General features: G+C 41.2%; 2 protein-coding genes across 2 annotated transcripts; both read right to left on the reverse strand.

Moving 5' to 3' along the window:
* Window positions 1-7: 7 nt before the first annotated feature.
* On the reverse strand, window positions 8-10,100 carry LOC138969469 (ganglioside GM2 activator-like). The gene is made up of 4 exons (XM_070342261.1): window positions 9,838-10,100; window positions 8,657-8,830; window positions 6,771-6,938; window positions 8-662 (listed from the first exon to the last, which is right to left on the reverse strand). The coding sequence occupies exons 1-4, from the start codon at window positions 9,979-9,981 to the stop codon at window positions 522-524; spliced, it is 627 nt and encodes a 208-aa protein (XP_070198362.1). The 5' UTR covers window positions 9,982-10,100; the 3' UTR covers window positions 8-521.
* A 1,062-nt stretch (window positions 10,101-11,162) lies between these two features.
* LOC138969471 (ganglioside GM2 activator-like) lies at window positions 11,163-18,301 on the reverse strand. Its single transcript, XM_070342262.1, has 4 exons — window positions 17,897-18,301; window positions 17,312-17,530; window positions 16,756-16,923; window positions 11,163-14,265 (listed from the first exon to the last, which is right to left on the reverse strand). Exons 1-4 carry the CDS (start codon window positions 18,152-18,154, stop codon window positions 14,125-14,127), a joined length of 786 nt encoding a protein of 261 aa, XP_070198363.1. The 5' UTR covers window positions 18,155-18,301; the 3' UTR covers window positions 11,163-14,124.
* Window positions 18,302-22,004: the final 3,703 nt, after the last annotated feature.

Raw genomic sequence — 22,004 nt, forward strand, 5'->3', positions numbered from 1 at the left:
CCCCGAGAACTCCAAATGTAAGATTTCCTCACGTTTTAGACTTTGCTTTTTGGATTTTCTGTTCATAACTTCTACCTCCATTTTTAGATTCACTATTTTTTAAGACGTGCTGCTTTTCCAAGATTTGTAGAGGTCTTGAATGGGGGGTTCCTCTGTAGCTTAGATGTAAAGTTTCGAGTTTTCTTACTGTTTAGCACACGCAAAATACAGTATTAAAAAGTTATACATGTAAACAATATAATATCAAAGCTGGAAGTACATAAAGAAAACGGTTATAATGTAAAACAGTATACTGCCAATATATTGCATCGAAGGTAAAATGTATTATTAAAAGATCCTATATTATGACTTCTCAAATATATGCAATAAAACAGACAAGCCAATGCCCAAACCAGGTGATATACCGACAAAAATACTGGTATCAGCTGTTAGTCTATGGACATGGCGATCTTAACAACGTAGAGAACGCTATGTCTATGGACCTATTTACAGAATATGTTGTGGAGGTACAGGTGAGATTTTTAGTCAGTCAGTGTAGCGGCAATGTAATAGCAGCCAACAAACACTCCCTTGACAGACAGGTTGGCAGTGATGCGATAATTTCCTGTAGGTACACCAGATGTCGGTATGTTGAAACTAGCATTGCTTAGCTTGTAGGATCCCTGAAACAGGGCAAAAAGACATTAATGACACAACAGTCGTGATAAAATATTATAAAATATGTATAAGAACATCATCAGACAGATATCCACAGCATCCCATTACATATACCTGAAACTATTTGGTTCGCATGGACATGTTACCAAATGCGAACCAAATATATACAAATCAATTAAACTCACACAATCACACAAATGCATGCGTGCACACACACAGACACTAAAACAACACAGTGATCCACACCCTCACACACACACAGACACTAAAACAACACAGTGATCCACACCCTCACACACACAGACACTAAAACAACACAGTGATCCACACCCTCACACACACAGACACTAAAACAACACAGTGATCCACACCCTCACACACACACAGACACTAAAACAACACAGTGATCCACACCCTCACACACACAGACACTAAAACAACACAGTGATCCACACCCTCACACACACACAGACACTAAAACAACACAGTGATCCACACCCTCACACACACACAGACACTAAAACAACACAGTGATCCACACCCTCACACACACACTAAATCAACACAGTGATACACACCCTCACACACACACAGACACTAAAACAATACAGTGATCCACACCCTCACACACACAGACACTAAAACAACACAGTGATCCACACCCTCACACACACACAGACACTAAAACAATACAGTGATCCACACCCTCACACACACAGACACTAAAACAACACAGTGATCCACACCCTCACACACACACAGACACTAAAACAACACAGTGATCCACACCCTCACACACACACAGACATTAAAGCAACACAGTGATCCACACCCTCACACACACAGACACTAAAACAACACAGTGATCCACACCCTCACACACACACAGACACTAAAACAACACAGTGATCCACACCCTCACACACAGACAGACACTAAAACAACACAGTGATCCACACCCTCACACACACACACAGACACTAAAACAACACAGTGATCCACAACCTCACACACACACAGACACTAAAACAACACAGTGATCCACACCCTCACACACACACAGACATTAAAGCAACACAGTGATCCACACCCTCACACACACAGACACTAAAACAACACAGTGATCCACACCCTCACAAACAGACACTAAAACAACACAGTGATCCACACCCTCACACACACACAGACACTAAAACAACACAGTGATCCACACCCTCACACACACACAGACACTAAAACAACACAGTGATCCACACCCTCACAAACAGACACTAAAACAACACAGTGATCCACACCCTCACACACAGACACTAAAACAACACAGTGATCAACACCCTCACACACACACAGACACTAAAACAACACAGTGATCCACACCCTCACACACACACAGACACTAAAACAACTTGACACAGTGATCCACACCCTCACACACACAGACACTAAAACAACACAGTGATCCACACCATCACATACACACAGACACTAAAACAACACAGTGATCCACACCCTCACACACAGACACTAAAACAACACAGTAATCCACACCCTCACACACACACAGACACTAAAACAACACAGTGATCCACACCCTCACACACACACTACAACAACACAGTGATCCACACCCTCACACACACAGACACTACAACAACACAGTGATCCACACCCTCACACACAGACACTAAAACAACACAGTGATCCACACCCTCACACACACACTAAAACAACACAGTGATCCACACCCTCACACACAGACACTACAACAACACAGTGATCCACACCCTCACACACACACAGACACTAAAACAACACAGTGATCCACACCCTCACACACAGACACTACAACAACACAGTGATCCACACCCTCACACACACACACACACTAAAACAACACAGTGATCCACACCCTCACACACAGACACTAAAACAACACAGTGATCCACACCCTCACACACACACAGACACTAAAACAACACAGTGATCCACACCCTCACACACAGACACGTAAACACCACAGTGATCCACACCCTCACACACACACAGACACGTAAACACCACAGTGATCCACACCCTCACACACACACAGACACTAAAACAACACAGTGATCCACACCCTCACACACACACAGACACTAAAACACCACAGTGATCCACACCCTCACACACACACAGACACTAAAACAACACAGTGATCCACACCCTCACACACACACAGACACTAAAACAACACAGTGATCCACACCCTCACACACACAGACACTAAAACAACACAGTGATCCACACCCTCACACACACAGACACTAAAACAACACAGTGATCCACACCCTCACACACAGACACTAAAACAACACAGTGATCCACACCCTCACACACACAGACACTAAAACAACACAGTGATCCACACCCTCACACACACAGACACTAAAACAACACAGTGATCCACACCCTCACACACAGACACTACAACAACACAGTGATCCACACCCTCACACACACACAGACACTACAACAACACAGTAATCCACACCCTCACACACACACAGACACTAAAACAACACAGTGATCCACACCCTCACACACAGACACTAAAACAACACAGTGATCCACACCCTCACACACACAGACACTAAAACAACACAGTGATCCACACCCTCACACACACAGACACTAAAACAACACAGTGATCCACACCCTCACACACAGATACTAAAATAACACAGTGATCCACACCCTCACACACAGACACGTAAACACCACAGTGATCCACACCCTCACACACACACAGACACTAAAACAACACAGTGATCCACACCCTCACACACACACAGACACTAAAACAACACAGTGATCCACACCCTCACACACAGACACTAAAACAACACAGTGATCCACACCCTCACACACACAGACACTAAAACAACACAGTGATCCACACCCTACCACACACACAGACACTAAAACAACACAGTGATCCACACCCTACCACACACACAGACACTAAAACAACACAGTGATCCACACCCTCACACACACAGACACTAAAACAACACAGTGATCCACACCCTCACACACAGACACTAAAACAACACAGTGATCCACACCCTCACACACACAGACACTAAAACAACACAGTGATCCACACCCTCACACACACACAGACACTAAAACAACTGTGACAGTGATCCACACCCTCACACACACACAGACACTAAAACAACACAGTGATCCACACCCTCACACACAGACACTACAACAACACAGTGATCCACACCCTCACACACACACACTAAAACAACACAGTGATCCACACCCTCACACACACACAGACACTAAAACAACACAGTGATCCACACCCTCACACACACAGACACTAAAACAACACAGTGATCCACACCCTCACACACACACAGGCACTAAAACAACACAGTGATCCACACCCTCCCACACACACTAAAACAACACAGTGATCCACACCCTCACACACACACAGACACTAAAACAACACAGTGATCCACACCCTCACACACAGACACTAAAACAACACAGTGATCCACACCCTCACACACACACAGACACTAAAACAACACAGTGATCCACACCCTCACACACAGACACTAAAACAACACAGTGATCCACACCCTCACACACACACACAGACACTAAAACAACACAGTGATCCACACCCTCACACACAGACACTAAAACAAGACAGTGATCCACACCCTCACACACAGACACTAAAATAACAGTGATCCACACCCTCACACACACACAGACACTAAAACAACACAGTGATCCACACCCTCACACACACACAGACACTAAAACAACACAGTGATCCACACCCTCACACACAGACACTAAAACAACACAGTGATCCACACCCTCACACACACACATACACTAAAACAACACAGTGATCCACACCCTCACACACTAAAACAACACAGTGATCCACACCCTCACACACACAGACACTAAAACAACACAGTGATCCACACCCTACCACACACACAAACACTAAAACAACACAGTGATCCACACCCTCACAAACAGACACTAAAACAACACAGTGATCCACACCCTACCACACACACAGACACTAAAACAACACAGTGATCCACACCCTCACACACACAGACACTAAAACAACACAGTGATCCACACCCTCACACACAGACACTAAAACAACACAGTGATCCACACCCTCACACACACACAGACACTAAAACAACACAGTGATCCACACCCTCACACACACACACACTAAAACAACACAGTGATCCACACCCTCACACACACAGACACTAAAACAACACAGTGATCCACACCCTCACACACACACAGACACTAAAACAACACAGTGATCCACACCCTCACACACAGACACTAAAACAACAGTGATCCACACCCACACACACACACACTAAAACAACACAGTGATCCACACCCTCACACACACACACTAAAACAACACAGTGATCCACACCCTCACACACACACTAAAACAACACAGTGATCCACACCCTCACACACACACACTAAAACAACACAGTGATCCACACCCTCACACACACACACAGACACTAAAACAACTGTGACAGTGATCCACACCCTCACACACAGACACTAAAACAACACAGTGATCCACACCCTCACACACACACAGACACTAAAACAACACAGTGATCCACACCCTCACACAGACACTAAAACAACACAGTGATCCACACCCTCACACACACACAGACACTAAAACAACACAGTGATCAACACCCTCACACACACACAGACACTAAAACAACACAGTGATCCACACCCTCACACACACACAGACACTAAAACAACACAGTGATCCACACCCTCACACACAGACACTAAAACAACACAGTGATCCACACCCTCACACACACACAGACACTAAAACAACACAGTGATCCACACCCTCACACACAGACACTAAAACAACACAGTGATCCACACCCTCACACACACACAGACACTAAAACAACACAGTGATCCACACCCTCACACACAGACACTAAAACAACACAGTGATCCACACCCTCACACACAGACACTAAAACAACACAGTGATCCACACCCTCACACACAGACACTAAAACAACACAGTGATCCACACCCTCACACACATACACTAAAACAACACAGTGATCCACACCCTCACACACACACAGACACTAAAACAACACAGTGATCCACACACAGACACTACAACAACACAGTGATCCACACCCTCACACACACACAGACACTAAAACAACACAGTGATCCACACCCTCACACACAGACACTACAACAACACAGTGATCCACACCCTCACACACACAGACACTAAAACAACACAGTGATCCACACCCTCACACACACACAGACACTAAAACAACACAGTGATCCACACCCTCACACACATACACTAAAACAAGTGATCCACACCCTCACACACAGACACTAAAACAACACAGTGATCCACACCCTCACACACACACACACTAAAACAACACAGTGATCCACACCCTCACACACACACACTAAAACAACACAGTGATCCACACCCTCACACACACACACTAAAACAACACAGTTATCCACACCCTACCACACACACAGACACTAAAACAACACAGTGATCCACACCCTCACACACACAGACACTAAAACAACACAGTGATCCACACCCTCACACACAGACACTAAAACAACACAGTGATCCACACCCTCACACACACACAGACACTAAAACAACACAGTGATCCACACCCTCACACACACACAGACACTAAAACAACTGTGACAGTGATGATCACACCCTCACACACACACAGACACTAAAACAACACAGTGATCCACACCCTCACACACAGACACTAAAACAACACAGTGATCCACACCGTCACACACAGACACTACAACAACACAGTGATCCACACCCTCACACACACACAGACACTAAAACAACACAGTGATCCACACCCTCACACACAGACACTAAAACAACACAGTGATCCACACCCGCACACACAAAAACACACACACACCACCACCACCCCATCCCATAAATACACACAGAGTAGTTATAGAAATCCTACCTTGTTAAAGGGGCACTTGCAGGGCACCTTTTGCTGGACAAAGGGCAGAGGACAGGTGGCCTGGGAGAGACTCTCACACAGGTCAGAGTAGGTGCAGGAACCCAGGTTGTCAATGCAAGGCACTTCAATCCAGAAACCAAACTCTTCTTTCTCCAATTTGAGGTCCACCTGTAGTAGTAGTAGTAGTAGTAGTAGTAGTAGTAGTAGTAGTAGTAGTAGTAGTAGTAGTAATATTGTACACATGAATAAACTATTTTCAAAAAGAGAGAGAGGTGGGATGGGCTGGGGGTGGGTGTGGAGGTAAAGATCGAGAGAGGGGAAGGAAAACACAGAGAAAAAGGGAGATGGGATTTAATGAGAGGACGAGAGATAGAGAATTCAGTCTGTCTCAGAACTCAGAACTTTATTACATAAGGATAAAGGTTTTAGGTTTAGCCTAATTTTCTAACCTGTCCTTGGAACATATGCAGAGAATAATTGTAAAAATAACCAAAAGATTGCACAGAGAGAGAGAGAGAGAGAGAGAGAGAGAGAGAGAGAGAGAGAGAGAGAGAGAGAGAGAGAGAGAGAGAGAGAGAGAGAGAGAGAGAGAGAGAGAGAGAGAGAGAGAGAACAAGAACAGTTCTTTATTTAACGAGGGTAATAGAGTAAGCAGTGATCTGCTTTTTTACATCTGGCCCTCGCCCTAAAGAGGGACTAGTCTAAAATTGCTAAAGAATAAGCAAGTAAAGAAAACTACTGCTACATGATTATAATAAAATGAAAGTAAGAACATATATATATATCATCAATTTACATACAATACATTGCTTAAATGAAAAATGTAAGAGAGAGAAACAAAGACAGAGACAGAGACAATGACAATTCTTTATTTAACGAGGGTAATAGATTAAGCAGTGATCTTCTTTTTTACATCCAGCCCTCGCCCCAAAGAGGGACTAACTTTCAAAAAAAAATAAAAGAGAAAGAGAGAGAGAGAGCAAAATAGCGAAATGAGTATGCGTGTGTGTGTGTGTGTGTACGGGGGGGGGGGGGGGGGGGGGGGGTTGTGTTTTGCTTTTGTGTGTGAGCTATTACATGTTCCACCAGCTTTCTTGCCAACTGGTGACAAAATAAAGGAACGCAAAGGACAGGGTGAAAGGGAGGTAACTCTATAAATTGATAAAACACTGACTTTCACAACAACAGGGAATCCTAACAGTTTTCCTCCTTTCACAAAATCAACACAACTGCCTACAAACATCAAATTGGTTAGAAAAGAACTTGAGTATGCATAGCACCCACATTTTGTTATCTTGACAACAGTACATGGTTCCAACAAATGAACACCCTGACTGCTTGGCAACTTGCTGCTGTGAGTTGGAAGCTTGTTATGAATGAATTTCTCAAAAGCCAATAGTGGCTTTTACATAATTATATATATGTACTTACACTATAATGTATTAAAAAAAAATTCCCACTGTACATCTACTCTTTTCAACAGAAAGCTGTGTTGCATAATAAGTAACTTCAGGCAGACAGATGAATCTCATATTCTCAAATTCTGCAATTTTATAAACAGCTAACATGCTTTCTTAACATTACAAACAGTTATAAACAGTTAGCCCAAGAAGTTTTCTTTTTATTTATATATTTTTTTGACCTCAGTTGCATGCAAGGCTGCTTCAACCCATCTTTTTTGCCTCTTTCGTCTTTTTTTTTCTTTCTTCTTTCTTTCTTTTTGGGCGGTGTCCTTCATTGGTCTTTTTTTTTTTTTTTTTCAATAGCCCAGGAAGTTTTAAATTGGGAGACGTCTGAGGTATGTGTGTGGATGGCGCACCTCCAGTTTTTGTTGCTTTAAAAGGTATATGCCCTTGACAAACGATTTCAAAAAAGTGTTCATTCACCTGCAATGGTGCATCCACTGTCTTGTTAAAAACGGCTGTAAAGTTGATCTTGATGGTGCCAGGGATGGCGATAGGGTCTGGGGCTATGGACAGACTCTCCACAACCATTAACTCTTTGCTCGGAGACCCGCAGTTCTTCCACTGAAAGGATCCCAGAAGTTTTGGTTTCCTGCCCTGTTCAAATACATAAAAACTGAAAATTCAATAAAAGTATAATTATGTCTGTGTGTATTTGTGCCATTTAAAATAAAATTAATTTGTTAGTGACAGCAGTTGCAGCAGAGAAGAATTTCTGCTGGTAGTATGTCACTTTTAGTTTTTACATAATCTTTCACTGTGGCCTGCTTTTCTCTAATTAATTCTTTTTTTCTTTTTCTTTTTCAACCTCCCACACATATTTTACCTAAACCAGACGAAATTCGTGACTATATGGGAGGATGGTGAAATCCCAACCATAAACTGATTATGGACTGGGTGGCCGAGTGGTAACGCACTTGCGCTCGGAAGCGAGAGGTTGCGAGTTCGACCCTGGGTCAGGGCGTCAGCAATTTTCTCCGCCCTTTCCTAACCTTGGTGGTGGGTTCAAGTGCTAGTCTTTCGGATGAGACGAAAAACCGAGGACCCTTCGTGTACACTACATTGGGGTGTGCACGTTAAAGATCCCACGATTGACAAAAGGGTCTTTCCTGGCAAAATTGTATAGGCATAAATAAAAAATGTCCACCAAAATACCCGTGTGACTTGGAATAATAGGCCGTGAAAAGTAGGATATGCGCCGAAATGGCTGCGATCTGCTGGCCGATGTGAATGCGTGATGTATTGTGTAAAAAAATTCCATCTCACACGGCATAAATAAATCCCTGCGCCTTGAATATGTGCGTGATATAAATTGCATATAATTAAAATAAAAAAATAAATCCCTGCGCTTAGAACTGTACCCACGGAATACGCGCGATATAAGCCTCATATTGATTGATTGATTGATTATGGACATCATGCCCGGACAGGAACTATAGTAATAGACAGGCACTTTAAATTTATGTTTGTGTCCCAATGCAAATTCAATGGTCTATCGATCCCTGACGTGAAACTTCAGTCTCTGCTGAAAGGTAAAATCACAAAAGTCTGACCTCCACATGTTCGACCAAAGGCTGACGAGAAGACAAGATAGACTCTCTTACCTTGGTCTCTTCTCTGGAGATGTCAACCCCGTTCGTCTGCTCTTTCGCCTTGGTTTCCTCCATGGAAAAACGAACGACATCTGCGGGTTGCACGGCCATGACCGAACATCCAGCAAGTAGGACTATCACTAGAGAGTTCTGCATCTTGCCAAAAACTTTTGTCTTTTAGTTCTGTGTGCATACAAAGATGAGAGGTTGAGAAATTGCTTGTTCGGGAAGAACAGAAACTTGTCCCGTATCCTAAGGTCATGTGACAGCTGCTCTAAAAGTCATGTGATTGTTTTGTCTTTTTACTGCATTTTTGTGCGAAATGATCTATGTGAGAGAGTTCTCTGTGTATGTGTGTGCCCGCAGACATATAATCATACATGTAGCTGTTTTTTTCTTTTTCTTTCTTTGAAACTGAGTACTTCATGATGCTCTTGAAGCATGTGCTTTACGGTGATCCCTTTTGTGGATCTTTGATATATATATATATATTCATCACTTTTATGGTGAACTATTGTAGATCTTTGATATGCATCGCTTTTATGGTGAACTATTGTGGATCTTTAATTATATGCATCACTTTTATGGTAAACTATTGTGGATCTTTGATATGCAGCAGACAGCACAGTTTAGTGTATATGTACCCATTGAATATATAGTACATGTAAAACTTAACACTGCGACCTGAGGAACATCAGCTCTTCTGTTTGAAACAAGCACATTTTATGCAGGACTCAGAGTTCAGTTCCACAGTAATAAATCCATGTGTTGCGGTGTGTCATAGTCTGATTATTTAGAATTCAAAATCATGGCTCTGAATTTTACGAACAGGAATTTCCAGCCTGCTGTAAGAAATGATTAAATTAATTGAATCAATAAATTAGAAGTTTCAGTTTTTCATGCCAAGATTATACTTTACGGCATGATTTCAGTTTTGTTATCACAGTTTTATTTTTGTATCTTAGTTGTTTGCTGTTTCTTTTGTTACTATACATTGATTTTGTTTTCATTGTTTTCGGAGGGCACATGTATTCATGTGTGTTTGCTCTATCAAACATACTGCACTTTAAGTGAGGCTTAAAAAAATAATAAAACTTAAAAACAAAAAGTTTAAACTGTCACAAGCTTGAGTAAAAACAGACATCAAACATCACGGTACAAACATGTACATGATAAAGTACCGGTAGTCAACAAACAAAGGAAACATCATTCTTTTTGACAACAAAAATATATACATGTATAAATGATCTTGGAAAGTGTGAAAGTATTAAACTGGTACAGTAAGGCTGTAACACACGCACACACACATGAGCAAGAGAGGACAAGATAAAACAAACTGCGTTGTAAAAAATAACTTTATTTCATAAATCACAAATTTGAATGAAATGTAACCCCTTGTTTGCATAATGTGACAACCACTAAGAACTTTTTACAATCAAAAACAAAATGTGTACACCACAGACAGTTATTATTTCAATCTTCACTGAAATTACTAAAGAAATCTGCAAGCTGAGAGATTAAAAATCTGTTTATACGAGTTTCGAACTAACACTCATTCAACAATGTTTACTAAAGTGAATAAAACCGCAAATATTATATGTGCAATTTTGTCTGACACTACAAAATTTGGACAAAAGTTTTCTGTCAAACTCTGATACTTCTTCTGCATGTCTCTTGGGGAACCGACATAGAATTTTGAGACCAAAGTTTGTCCTGTGATTTCGTCATATCAGAAGCAGCAAAAAAACTGCTTGTAAGGTCACCGCCAGGCTGTAAATGCATCTGTATCATACATCATTTAAGACAATAAGGAAGTCACCGACTGCTCTTTATTGTTACAGTACATACCACAACGCAATGATTTTCTAGTTTCCCAGAATAAAAAACAACAAAAAACAACCAGAAATACAGCCAATCTGTCAGGCAGACATCAACTCAACTCAAACGGTGTAACTGTTATATTTGTGGAACAATAGTCTGAAACCAAAATTTAATATCTGTCGGTAGGTTAAACTTTTGGTCAATGTTTCGTTTGCCCCTTTTAAACGATAAAATACAGGCAATTACCTTCTTGTTATCCTTTGCTCAGACAATTATCAGGTAATGCCATTCCTGCAGCATCTTACAAATGGAAAGTACAGCACCTGTGACTAGTTTACAAACACAGGTTTGTATTTTGCAATGTCGCTTTCTTTTCTTTATTTGGTGTTTAACATCGTTTTCAACTGTTCAAGGTTATATCGCGACGGGGAAAGGGGGAGGATGGGATAGAGCCACTTGTTAATTGTTTCTTGTTCACAAAAGCACGAATCAAAAATTTGCTCCAGGGGCTTGCAACGTAGTACAATATATTACCTTACTGGGAGAATGCAAGTTTCCAGTACAAAGGACTTAACATTTCTTACATACTGCTTGACTAAAATCTTTACAAACATTGACTATATTCTATACAAGAAACGCTTAACAAGGGTAAAAGGAGAAACACAATCCGTTAGTCGCCTCTTACGACATGCTGGGGAGCATCGGGTAAATTCTTCCCCCTAACCCGCGGGGGGTAAGCACCTAATGCATGTATAGACATAGTGCAATGTTATTGATTGTCGGGCAAATACCCTTGTTATGACAAAATAGAAGCTGTTGCTTGTAACCTTATTACACCTTAGTTTGGTTGGTTGCTGTTCTGAAGTGACCATTTCTTTGGTTGGATGAATTTTCTTGCCACTGCTTAAAACAATATTTAGGGTGCTCTCCCCATACTTGGACTCTGCATCCAAAAACAGTCAGGCCTTGGAATGTTTTAAAATGTACAAATTTAAAACTATACAAATCTGGATGATCAAAATCCTGCAAACCTGGATAAGTACCAGCACTAAAAGCCAATAAACGAAACACTTTCAGTTAAAAAAAAAAAAAAACACCCAGCTATAATGACTGACAAAAAAAAGGACTAGCTACATGCAATTAAGAAACACATTGTTTGTGCAGATTCACATCATACAATAAGCACCAAAATGTGCTATGCAATCACAATGAGAGAAAAAAAATCCTGAGTAACACAAGATGAAGCTATTCAGCCTTCCAAGGTACAAGGCCAAGGAAACGGAAACATGGTTGAAAATGGGTATATCGGACAAAAAAAGAGTATTCAAAATGAAGCAGAAAATAACTCAATGAGATAAAAACGGAAGAAGGGAGCACAGGAATCAGTTCACAAACAAAAGATTTATATATTTCTTGAGATTACCTTCAGAACACAAACATTCTCAGGTGGATTTCTCGCTGAAAAATCGCAGATCCCTACTCTCCAAACTTAAGATCTATGAGACCAGAACAAAAACAACAAGTACAGGTTGCACTGAAGTTTGTTGTCCCTCCATCCCCCAAATAGAAGCGACACACAGAAGTGAAAGTAACACTGTGTTAAAACGACACATTAATAAAAATAGAAAAGTATCAAGTTTTTTTCAAAGCAGAAAAGTTACTGGAAAAAGACACAGTCAATCAGATCATGTGTACACATAAAAAAAAATCCATCAGATTAGTAAGAAAGACAACAGTGCATTCAGAGGGTATGTGATGAAATTCACACAAAAAGCATTTACTAAATTACTCCGCATTTACCTACAGCCTGTACAAGTAAAAACAACAGCTAGACACGTCTAAGCAAAAATAGAAAATAACCATCCTTTGAATAAAGCTCTAAACCTTCATTTTAGCAGGCAAACTTTTCTATCCAAACAAGGTGAAAAATCCTCAAGACTAGCTTCTGCTATCGGTACAGAGCATAAACGCATCAGCTACGTTGGGTCTTTCTTTCTTTCTTTATTTGGTGTTTAACGTCGTTTTCAACCGTTCAAGGTTAAGCTACGTTGGGTCGGAACCAATCTCTCCGACAGTTAGTTAACAAACAGCGCTAAAAAGCTTTAACAGTTTCTTGATAGTGAAATTAATAATTGAGTAGCTGAATAGACTTTTCCTGGAGATTAACTCAAGGAAAACATAAGAGAAGGCAAAACATAAAGACACCGCAAACCTCATTTGAAAAATACTTGTTAGGACAAGGCACATACAAAATTAAAAAATTAAAAGAAGGCCAGAACTTGTGAACAAAAAAGTATGTAACACACAATACATCACTCAAACAAAACAAAAAAAGTGAAAAACAGGTTGTAAAAACAAGATAAAAATTACAGGTTGAGAAAAGATCATCCCCCCCCCCCCCCCCCCCCCCCCCCGGAAAATACAAAACAAAAACAACACACACAAAAAGAACAACAGATGTTGAGTCCCCTGCGCTGCTCAATCTTCAATGGTGAAGGTGGCAGTGTAGCAGCCGACCTCTTCTCCGTTAGATGTCATTTTGACTGTGGCATTGTAGTCAGCAGGGACAAACACTTCCGCACTGATGTCAGCACTGAGTCCAGGAACTTTGTAGGTACCCTGCAAGAAATAATAACGGTCCATTCTTAGAATTCATAACAAAAATACACTACATATCTTAGCCTTTAGACCCCTGACCCCAAGGAATTCAGGACCATAAAATCCGCTGCTTATCCCCTGGCAACTATTGTGTGCAATATAAAAATGTCACACGCATTCCTTCTTTGCCACTACTAAAGCAAACGTGTGCAAGATTGTATGTTACACGCTTTGATGCCGAAATTAATTATTTTGATTATGTATTTATTTCTGAAAAATGTTACCTTCACATACATTCAGTTACTACCTTAAACACTTTATGTTTTCAGTATTCATTTCAAGTGATCACGAACGTAGAAAAATGGGTATCAAAGCGTTGTTACATTTTGTTGTGCATTCTGAATAGTGTGCCAACAGGCCTTGGTCAGTCAATCACGTTTTATCTGTGTACTAAGTGTTTGACGGAAAAAGAATAACACCAACCCCGTTCTCCTGTATATAACTGAAAGCCACATTTTCTTCTTCATTCAATTTCTGTTTTCAAAAGCTTCGTCAACTTTCCACTTAAACGACACAGTCCCTTTACCAAGCTTCATAAGAACCCTGAATACGAAAGTTCAAAACAAAACAATAGGTACTACTTTCACTATCGTCGTCTGCAACGAAAACCAAAAATGGCAAAACGCTTTGCTACGTACACAGAGGACGAAATTTCAAAGAAAAGGTCGAACCTTACACCTGTGACTAGGAAAAGTTGCATAGACAGTTCCGTGCGGATCTCACCACGTATCAACGTACATCCGTCCGATGCTCAGGACCTACAGATAGGTGACGCTTTGGCGATTGAGGCTTCGTCTTCAGCTCTAACACGCACGCAGACAGTCAGGCAGGTCTAATCTGCACCAGCGGTGTTGGAAGGTTTTGATTTAGAAACACTCGAATGTTACTTCGACGAGATAAACGAACCAAAAGTCAAAAGTGTGCCCCAAATTCGGAAAATATTCTTTCAAAACGGCACTGTAAAAACCATCAACATCACTGTGAGAAAATAAACAATACAAACACAACCAGTTTCCCTGTGGAACATTTCGGGTGGACTTTCCCACGACCTGACCTACAAAAATCCTCCGTGTTCGTTCGCGCTTTGCATTCAATCTGTGTTAGTGCGCGTGTGTGTTTGTGTGTTTAGCTTTCGTTGGTATGTGCTATTTGGTTCAAAATAAGTTTATCTTTTTTCATTGAAAGATTCAGAAACGTTGGTTGATACTTTGTTGAATGCATTCAACCAGAAAAGACACGAAACGCATTGAATCTATTTTCTGCGCGCATGCGTGTGTAGGGTATGTGTAAAAGGGCAATTGTGTTTTTCAGTCTTGTTTTGTGCCTGTTATTTCGTCCCCAAAAACTCATTTTTGTCTTTCTATGCCTATGCTGTGAGACATAATCGCTATTACGAGTTAGTCGTGTGACAGAGAGTTTTCTTGCACACTCGACTGCTGCTGTCTCACTTCGGCTACGCCGTCGTGAGACATCTACAGTCTCGTGTGCAAGAAAACTCTCTGTCACACGACTAACTCGTAATAGCGGGTAATGTTGTTTGCAGTCTGATTTTAAACCAAGTAGCATAAAGTCTGTAAATATGACTGTTTACAGTACTGAGATTGTCTGAGCAGATATATACAGACAGGTGTGCTGTTTAAATAGCTCTTAAAAGTTTAACCATGAGCAAGCAACACATTAGACTGGCAATTGGCAAGCGTTTCTTCATCCTCTCAACAAATTTCTTATCAACTGAAGCCTAACAACAATGCAACATCTGAAAATAACCCATCTTATCATTTGACGGTTCCCATGCCTGGTTAAACTAATAGTGGTACAGTCCTTTCCGCGGAAACAGTTCAACTCACAATCTCAGTCCTGTCGAGACTTTTAACATGGGATTTTGTTTGTTTGTTTGTTCGTTCATGGGCTGAAACTCCCACGGCTTTTACGTGAATGACCGTTTTTACCCCGCCATTTAGGCAGCCACACGCCGCTTTCGAAGGAAGCATGCTGGGTATTTTCGTGTTTCTATAACCCACCGAACTCTGACATGGATTACAGGGTCTTTTTCGTGCGCACTTGGTCTTGTGCTTGCGTGTACACACGGGGGTGTTCGGACACCGAGGAGAGTCTGCACACAAAGTTGACTCTGAGAAATAAATCTCTCGCCGAACTCACGCTGACAGCGGCCAACTGGATACAAATCCAGCGCGCTACCGACTGAGCTACATCCCCGCCCACTAACATGGGATAAAACCATCCCTCCACTTGGGCACATACCCAGAATCAACATACTGCTTATTCTATTTTCACAGTTGGAATTTTTGGATGAGCACATTTCTCAAATGCCATTGAAGCCAGTGAAGGGTGAAACAGAAAGCCAGGTAGACCTAAAATGGTTTACAATACAAAGGGGAGGAATATACCTTTAAAGACTGAAATAATTCATGCGCCGTGCCCCAAACTGACCTTGTTGTAAGGGCAATGGCAGGGCACCTTGTTGGCAACCAGCTCCGGGGGACAGGCGGTGACAGGCTGAAGCATAGCACACACGTCGTAGCTGCAGGAACCGAACTGACCGATGCAGGGCACATGGATAAACTGACCACCTTCCTTCACCCTCAAGTCCAGAGCAGCCTAAAAAGAAAAAAAGAAACAGATTGAAAAGAAACCACGGTGAAAAAGTAAGACAAGAGAAATTAAGTATAACTATAAGGGGAAAATATAATATATATATATGATAATTGGAGAGAAAAAAATGCCAGCATGCACACATGTATGCACCACAATCACACGCTTTCTCTCTCACAGTCATACACACATGCACCAGTATTTGTCAACTTAAAAACTTTTCGCATCGGTCAATTCATTTTCAGCTCAGTGCAGTCAAACGGAGAGATGTTGGTGAGAACGTCAATGTCAAACCGAAAGGTGATGGTGCCTGGCAGCACCCTTTCACTTTAAATAAACTACTACGAGTAGGTCTACTGTTACATTTTATTTTCAGCACAGTACACTAGCATACCTCAAGCGCCGAGATGTCAGTGAGAACATCAATGTCAAACTGAAAGTTGATGGTGCCGGGCAGCACTACGGGGTCAGGGCTGATGTTCAGCTGCTTGATGACGAACTTGGCCTTGGCCGCAGAAGCTGCCGAGCAGTTGACGATGTTGTAGCTGGTCAGTTTCAGGGGACTCTTTGGCGTTGAACCACTTGTCTTCTGGTTTGAAGGAGGCAGCAGGCCCTGTGTAACAAATACCAGAAACATCAGTAAAAACAAACCTGTCACACACACAAACTTATTTTCGAAGGTGCAGCAAAGTTAGTTTCAAACTATCAAAGTGTCAATCACTCAATGTCATGTGATCATCACCACTATCACTATCAGTAGCATCAAAAATCCCCCCCGCAGCCTCCCCCCTTCCCCCTGCATTCCCAGCTTGCAGGGGGCGAAAAAAAACCTCTTCCACGAAATGCACTCACTTGGCTGGAATAAGACCTATCATTTCTTACTTACATCACGTCAAAAATTAGTAAGAAATCATTCGGAACAAAGGGAAGTCCTTCGAAATCGAAATCCCATTCACAGCAACGAATTTTCGTGACTTACGAACAAGGGCAGCATTTGCTGCGGACGGAAAGAACCGAGAGGCGTCCCTCTCAACAGAAGAGAGCTGCGAACTTTCTGGATGAGCTGTTGAGCCTTGTTTCCGACTTTGGAGTCCACTTCGTTTTTCACTTCCTGGGGAATGTTCATTGCGAAGTGCTGAACGCCATTTCGCAGAGGAGATAGCTTCTTGAGACCATCTTCAAAGATATTCGCGCTGCAGGCAGCAAGAAGCGCAACCAGCAAAATTTTACCGAGCATTTTGGATGATGAAAAAACGACTGCGATCAAAACAAAGGCGTTGGAATTACAGCGAACACGGTTGCTTGTCGAAACTAGTTGTGGTAGTGATCAGTTACACAAAGTCATGTGATGTTGTGTTTCTTCTTGTCACATGACTCTTACCGGCTTCCGCTCACTTCCGCTATGGGAAGGGACACAACTCTGAATATTTTTCGTCTTCATACCGGAAAACTCAGTGGTACATTATTAGTCTACATGTGTATTTAATTTATGTACTTCAAATGCGTGAGGGGCGATCTCACGCTTATTTCACCTCAGACGGTTGTAGAGAAAATTCGACGTGAGAAAGGGAATAACTGATAAAAGTACAAATCCAAAAATTACTTTGATAAAAGTACAGCTTACTATGACTATTTTGTTTGGACTGTTTTAGTTTCACAGCCGTGAGGCAACTGACTCTCCGGAAACAAACAAATAAACAAACAAACAAACAAACAAACGCTGAGGCAACAGAATTGGTAAATACATTTTTTTAAAGTCCGATTTAGTCAATCTCTCCAGTTATCGACATTAAACCTTGTACGGAAACAGCGCTTTGCAATCGAAAGGCCACAGCATGGATTCAGCCGGTTCTTCCGAGTACGCGAAGCATAGTGGCCATTTCAGTTACATGTTTTATCAAATCGATTGAAATTTTGGTAAAACACTTTCTGACTCAGTCTGCACGATGCGATATTGCATATCAGCTCAGAAGCTTAAGAAGTAAATGAGTTCTTTCACTTAAGATTCTTTCTTTTTTTTAAACCACAACAAAACATCTCTAATAACCGTAATAACAGATTAATGACTCGAATAAGTGTATTGTACTCATCATTACTTCCTGGGTCGAAAACAATATATAGGTGTGTCGTGTTTACTCAAAAATGTGCTCAACATTATAAAAAAAAAAAAAATAAACAATCGGTAAATGCAGTTGAGGTCCCAGCCAAGGTGGCGACCCGCCTCTGTCCTTGGGTTTCGGCAAACTCAGCATAACAGAAGTCCCGGTGATGACTGATCCCTGGTTTTCAGTATCTATCTTTAAGTTTCATGCCGACAATTGACTAAATGATTCGATATCGCTTCACGCGACTTGTCTTGTTTTACTTCAAGCTAATTAGCGATGGATTTGGGTGGCAAAAGTAAAGTGCGATCCGAGCTATAGTGTTTCTTTGTTCGGCTGACAGAAGGAACTCAATTTCGACCCAAAGTGTTTGCATTTCCTGCAGGAGTTTTCCTGTATGCCGGTGTAACACGAAAAAATGACTCCCTGGAGATTTTTTACTTCGGAGTAAAGTTTTCGTACGAAAATTTTACTCCCTTTACGAAAAAAACTACTCCCCCATAACACGAGAAAATTACGTCCAACGAAAGGTGTGTTCCGAGTCACATTTCGGTCAAAAATTTTACTCCCCTGACGAATAAAAAACGAATAAATTATTCCACCCTAATACCAGCAATTTACTGCCCACGCCAGGTGTACGCAACTTTTACTCCCCTGTCCCCTGTTAGTCTTGGTGGTGGAAGGGGTGGAGGGAGGGTAGCGCGACATTTGTTTGCGCGAAATCAAATATTGGCATTATCATCCCTTCGCCCGCATCCCATTTTCGCGTACGAGATTTTTACTGGAAGTAAAAATTTGGGGAGTCCAAATTTCGTGGAGGGAGTAATTTTTTCGTACCTTGGTGAGTTCTTTTCCCGTACGAAAGGTGTATTCGGAGTAAGAATTTCGTACGACATTTTTACTCCGGGTAAATTTTTCTTGGAGTAAAATTTTCGTGTTACACCGGTGTACTGATAGTAAGTTTTCATGGGCCCAGCTTTCGTATTCCGCCTTGTTGATATGGTATTAACTCAAAACTGAATATGCCCCTTCCCTTCCAAAGTACTGACTCGATGATCAACCTTTGATGCTTTACACTCATGGGGTCAAATTCGTTTATAACAAAAAATAAAGGCCTTTTGGAACTTTGCAACACACAAACCATGCTCCAAGGAACACCATAGGCAGGGACCTATATTTATCTAATATAGACCTATGCCATAGGCAAACACTTTTTCTCAATTCTCTGCATGTCTCTGTCTGTCTGTCTGTCTGTCTGTCTGTCTGTCTGTCTGTCTGTCTGTCTGTCTGTCTATGTCTCTGTCTCTCCCTGACCCCCCCACCCCCCCCCCCCCCTTTCTCTCTCCCTCCGAGTCTTTCTCAGCACTCAGCAGTCTCTCTCTCTCTCTCTCTCTCTCTCTCTCTCTCTCTCTCTCTCTCTCTCTCTCTCTCTCTCTCTCTCTCTCTCTCTCTCTCTCTCTCTCTCCCTCTCTTAAACCGAAAAAAAGTCTGCAACATTTCTTGAACACAACGAACCTGACTTGCATGCAGACTAACCTAGAAAGATAACAAGTCTTGAAAAGCTATAAAATTGATAAAGAATTGTGATTTGTAAACTGTATGTTTTTGTTCACTCTCTCTTTAGATCTTTTTTGTGTCATCAAGATGTTTTTGTTTGCTGTGCTGAGTGTCGTAGCTTGCGCATTCGATCTCGATCCCTCCGATAAAAATAGCTTTCATGACACGCACAGTCTGCTATGGAAAGACTGCGGAGGTTGGTTGGTTGGCTGATTTCTTGCTTGCTTGAATGATTCATCGATTGCTTTTTTTTTTAATTGTCGATTGATCAACTGAATGATTGATATTTGATACATTGATGATTTTTGAAACGAGTGTGCGAGTTGCATGGATTGTTAAATCATGATTTGACATCTGATGGATTGATCGGTTGATCAGTTGAAAGGTTGAGTCACTGTTTGATGCATTCATGTATGAATTAATGTATATAATTCACGGAATGACTGTGTGAGTCGATTGGTTGATTGCTTGCTTGCTTGTTTGATTGATTGATTCATTCATTCATTCGTCTTTTTTTTTTAAATGATTGTCTGTTTTACTTGGTTTTCTTATTGATCAATTGATTGATTGATTGATATGTTACAGTGTTATCCTTTAGGAACTCATACAAAACAAAGTAACAAGTCGCGTAAGGCGAAAATACAATATTTAGTCAAGTAGCTGTCGAACTCACAGAATGAAACTGAACGCAATGCCATTTTTCAGCAAGACCGTATACTCGTAGCATCGTCAGTCCACCGCTCATGGCAAAGGCAGTGAAATTGACAAGAAGAGCGGGGTAGTAGTTGCGCTAAGAAGGATAGCACGCTTTTCTGTACCTCTCTTTGTTTTAACTTTCTGAGCGTGTTTTTAATCCAAACATATCATATCATGTGGTTTTGGAATCAGGAACCGACAAGAAATAAGATGAAAGTGTTTTTAAATTGATTTCGACAATTTAATTTTGATAATAATATTTATATATTTAATTTTCAGAGCTTGTTTTTAATTCGAATATAACATATTTATATGTTTTTGGAATCAGCAAATGATGGAGAATAAGATAAACGTAAATTTGGATCGTTTTATAATTTATTTTTTTTTTTACAATTTTCAGATTTTTAATGACCAAAGTCATTAATTAATTTTTAAGCCACCAAGCTGAAATGCAATACCGAAGTCCGGGCTTTGTCGAAGATTACTTGACCAAAATTTGAACCAATTTGGTTGAAAAATGAGGGCGTGACAGTGCCGCCTCAACTTTCACGAAAAGCCGGATATGACGTCATCAAAGACATTTATCAAAAAAATGAAAAAAACGTTCGGGGATTTCATACCCAGGAACTCTCATGTCAAATTTCATAAAGATCGGTCCAGTAGTTTAGTCTGAATCGCTCTACACACACACACAGACACACACACACACGCACACACGCACATACACCACGA

Source organism: Littorina saxatilis, linkage group LG6, assembly GCF_037325665.1.
Source record: "Littorina saxatilis isolate snail1 linkage group LG6, US_GU_Lsax_2.0, whole genome shotgun sequence".
In the NCBI taxonomy this organism is placed as follows: domain Eukaryota; kingdom Metazoa; phylum Mollusca; class Gastropoda; order Littorinimorpha; family Littorinidae; genus Littorina; species Littorina saxatilis.